Raw genomic sequence first — 4580 nt, 5'->3', positions numbered from 1 at the left:
TAAATAGATAAATAAAAAAAATAAATAAATAAAATAAAGAAACAAATAAATATAAATAATAAATACATAAATATAAATAAATAAATATATATAAATAAATAAATAAATAAATAAATATATCAAAATAAATAGATAGCGTTGACAGGCACCAATTCGTCACAAAAGAAAGCCTCAACGAAGTTAAGATGTTCTTGCGACAGTGTGGTCGAATGTCACCCGACCTCACCGCTCTAAGGTATGCACGGTGGATGTTATACCGTCCTCCTAGGACAAATGTTTAAGCCTCCTCCTACCTTTTCACAGTCCCAGGGCCCCGCAGTTCTTTATATATCTCCAGACCAATCCTACAGTCCTCCAGAAACCAGGTATACTTAAGCTTGCTCATGAATACAGAATACATGTAAAGATCTTAAATAAAAAATTCAGCATAGTTTATCATATGATTTGTATATATATATATATATATTATATATATATATATATATATATATATATATATTATATATATATATATACCACACGAATGTTGACTTATATATGGTGAGTTTGGATTTCGCATCTCTTTTTACGAACATACCGTTGCAGGCGACGGTTGACATAATTTTAGATAAGATCTTTTACGAGGAAAATATTTTATATCATGGTTTTAATAAGGATAATTTTAAGAAACTTCTTGAAATTGCAGTGCAGGACACTCACTTTATTTTTAACAAGAAAGTTTTTAAACAAGTCGATGGTGTTTCATTGGGGTCGCCACTTGGCCCAGTTATGGCTAACGCCTTTATGTGCTCTTTTGAGGAACAATGCTGGATGGTTGTCCCTTATCATATCGCCCTCTCTTTTATAAGCGTATGTGGATGACACTATTGCTCTATTTAGGTCCCGAGAAGCAGCTGAAGCTTTCTTGGAATATATCAATGGCCTACATCCTAATATACATTTCCCAATCGAACATGAACACGACAACCAACTTGCTTTTTTAGATGTTTTAATTACTAGGACAGAACATGGTTTTAATACGAGCGTCTTTAGAAAAACGACGTTCACAGGTCAAGGTACTAACTTCTATAGCAGTTGTTCCATAACATTTAAATTAAATAGTATTTTTTTCCACGCTATTACATCGTGCTTATACGTTATCATTCCAGCTGGCATAACTTCCATAGTGAAATACAATTTTTTACTTCAGTTTTTTAAAAACAATTCGTATCCTCCAGCCTTATTCTTGAAATATGTCAATAACTTTTTAATTGATAAATTTCAGCCACGTCAACTTGTACCGAACGTGCCTAAATTATTAATATATGCCTCTATACCTTTCATTCAGTCAAACGCATCTAAGGTGCAAATACAAAAAGTCATTCAGAAAAACTTTTCCGGCCGTGAATCTTAAGTCGATAGCAAAAAATCCTAAAACTCTGGGTTCTTTGTTCTCCCACAAAGATAAACTTCCGGCTTTGATGCGGTCTTTGGTGGTATATTGCTTTACTTGCCCGAAGTGTAAGATCGGGAAATACGTGGGGAGCCACCGACTGCTCAAAGTCAGAATCGACTCTCATCTCGGAGTCAGTCACTGTACGGGATGTACTTTGAAAACGAAAGAATTTTCTAACATACGAGAACATTGTAATAAATATAAAACATCATTTTCATATACGGATTTTCGTACTGTCACCCAAGCGCCCAATGACTATTCTCTCTCTGTTTTGGAGTCGTTAACAATCAAACGCTTGTGTCCCATTAAATGGTCAGACTTCTTCCACAGTTCTATATATATATTTACTTATTTATTTATTTATTTATTTATATATATATATATATATATATATATATATATAAATTTATATATATATATATATATATATATATATATATATATATATATATATATATACATATATATATATATATATATATATATATATATATATATTCACTTTTTTTTGCAAATAATCAATGCTGTTTTTTCCAATTGGTTTCTAAGTGTAGATACTCGTAACTTGCACAAAGGAAAATTACAGATAACTAAATACTGGTGCCTTTATTATAAAAATACAAGTGTTTATAGAAATAGTATTATTTTCCAAATTTCTGCTCCCATTTACTCATTTGTATCTACATTTCCTGAAGGTATCACTATCAGGATTGAACTTGCCTACCTAAATATATCAGGAGGATCCAGTGTTCCAGTTTCAAGAGCCAGTTGGGTCATATATAAAATAAATCCTTTTTTATCAGCTGATATTCAATTCCATCAAGCAAGAAAAAACCACACTGATGGGAGAGTAGTTTCTGGCTGTACCTGTTCTGATTCTGGAAGTTCTGGCGAGAATAGAACTGGAGTTCTGTCTTGAGTTCTGCTGGGTCAGGCTTCTCTGCTGGTTCTGTGAGAACCGGGAACCGGGGAATCCTGGGTACTGACCTTCTCTGATTGAACTGTGACCTCTGGAGTTGACCTTCTCTGTTGTACTGTGACCTCTGGAACTGATTGTCTTGTTGGTACTGTTGTGACCTCTGGTAGTTTGTCAGGGTTCTTGATGTAGTTTGGAATCCCTGTTCCAGTTATTGTTGTTGTTGTTATTATTGTACTGTTGTCTCTGGTTGTTCCTCTGCTGGATTCTGTAATACTGGTTTTTCATACTCGTTTTATTGTAGGTTGTGTTTCTGTTCTGGTTGTTTAGGTTTGTACCTGTTGTTCTGTTCCTGAGAGTTGTAATAGTTGTTTCCATACCTATCTGTGGTGTATTGTGATGAGTCTTTGTTGTTCTGGTTGTAGTTGTTATTTCTCTGTAGTTGATATTGCTGGTTGTTATTGTAATTAGAACTATACTGGTTGTAATTTTGACTGTTTGTGTTTCCATAACGTTGAGCAAATGACTGGAAGTTGTTTGAATCTCTGGAATACAAATTTCTTGGGAATTGTACTGATCATTGTTGAAGTAATTCCTGTTGGATCCATACGTTGACTGGAATAGTTATTCCCATCATTCGTTCCTGAAACTGGAGATCATTCCTGTTTTGATTTTGGGAATTCTGTCTGTAATACTGTTGGTTCTGGAAGTTGTCCGTGTTAGACCTGTTGGTCCTGAAGTAATTCCTGTTTGACTGCTGGTTCTGGAAACGTTCACCATTTTCATATCTGTATTGCTGGTTCTGGAACTGATTTTGGTAATCATTCCTGTTGTTCCTCTGATTCAGGAAGCGAGATTCCTGGTTTTGATTCCTGTACGATTGTTGATTCTGGTTGTACTGCTGTCTTTGGTACTGGGAATACTGATTCTGTTGGCTGTATGTCGTGTCTGGACTGCTGGAAACGCCGTCAGCCCTTTCCTTGGTGACCTTGGCCTAGAATCCAGTGCCTGGAGCGACCGAGTAGTCGACTGTGCGCAGAGTGCCATCAGGGTCCATGACAGAATACTGACCCACAACGACGTCCCCTCGACGCTCCTCTCTGGCAGACTTCATGTCCCCGGTGGATTTGGCGTCGACGGCATAAGCCCAGGTGTACTCGGGGTTCTGGAAGGTATTGGAAATTAGTATACGTAGTCCATGTAGAAGCCTTTGAATGATTTAGTCAAATATTCACAGAAATGGGACTTACACAAGAGTAGTTAGTTTCGAAAACTCACAGGGTCGTTGTAGACAGTCTGGTCCAAGCTGTACTCCCTGGCCATCTCCTGAGATCGTCGCCTGAAGGCGTCTGAGAAGGCCTCGTAGTTGTCGTAGAGCTGTCGTGCTGGAAGGAGCCCCTGCTGGGCGTCGACGCCTCTGGAATCCAGGATGTAGGACCCATCCTGGCAGGAGGCCACGCCCACACACACCAGCACGATCAGGAGAGTCTGCAGGACATTTAGGATTCTTCAGGATGTTTATCTGCTCACGTTATGATTATTATGATGTTGATTTTTTTCAGAATTACTTTTTATTAATAAGAAATAGAAGAAATATAAAAGAATGTTATGACTTTTTATTAATAAGAAATAGAAGAAATATAAAAAAAAATGTTATGAAAATAAAAGTGTTTTAATTCTAGGTGTCAAAATGTTTTAGGTATTGTACTGTGCGTTAAGTGAACACAAACACGTCCTTATATATTCAGTATACGCACACACACACACACACACACATATATATATGTGTGTGTGTGTGTGTGTGTGTGTGTGTGTGTGTGTGTGTGTGTGTGTGTGTGTGTGAAGACCGCTTACCTTCATCCTCGGCGTAAGGCTGTCAGCAGTCAACTGGATAAACTGAACTTCCCCAACCCCTTTTATATGGTCTTGACGACCTCCCACATCGCCAGGAAAAACCGGACCAAACTATGGAATCTAGTAATGTTTCTCACACTCGAGATTTGTCTCCCAGCGAGCACCATCAGGTGTTCACCTTCGGGAACTCAACTTCGGGAACAGGACACGGTCACAGACGAACGGAATCACTACGAAATAAGGTCTGTTTCTGTATCTTCCATTTCTTTCAGTTACTTGTTTCTATGAACACTTCATTCTTTGGAAGCTTGAATTTCGAGTCAGTGGCTCCTGTGTGTGGTGGCTTGGGTTGTTCCATATGAATAGGGTTCATCT

At 37.5% G+C, this 4580-nt stretch overlaps 1 protein-coding gene across 1 annotated transcript; it reads right to left on the bottom strand.

Moving 5' to 3' along the window:
* Window positions 1–3160: 3160 nt before the first annotated feature.
* Window positions 3161–4341, bottom strand: LOC135196863 (uncharacterized). Its single transcript, XM_064223639.1, has 3 exons — window positions 4206–4341; window positions 3630–3839; window positions 3161–3516 (listed from the first exon to the last, which is right to left on the bottom strand). Exons 1-3 carry the CDS (start codon window positions 4209–4211, stop codon window positions 3346–3348), a joined length of 387 nt encoding a protein of 128 aa, XP_064079709.1. The 5' UTR covers window positions 4212–4341; the 3' UTR covers window positions 3161–3345.
* Window positions 4342–4580: the final 239 nt, after the last annotated feature.

The sequence above is a fragment of the Macrobrachium nipponense genome, chromosome 18 (assembly GCF_015104395.2).
Source record: "Macrobrachium nipponense isolate FS-2020 chromosome 18, ASM1510439v2, whole genome shotgun sequence".
NCBI lineage: Eukaryota > Metazoa > Arthropoda > Malacostraca > Decapoda > Palaemonidae > Macrobrachium > Macrobrachium nipponense.
This window is presented reverse-complemented; position numbering and strand designations above follow the sequence as displayed.

What these genes read in the sequence shown, in the direction of transcription:
- LOC135196863 (XM_064223639.1), bottom strand. An exon ending in AGACTGTCTACAACGACCCT is followed by an intron (nt 3,517 to 3,629) that starts GTGAGTTTTCGA and finishes AATACCTTCCAG; the next exon opens with AACCCCGAGTACACCTGGGC.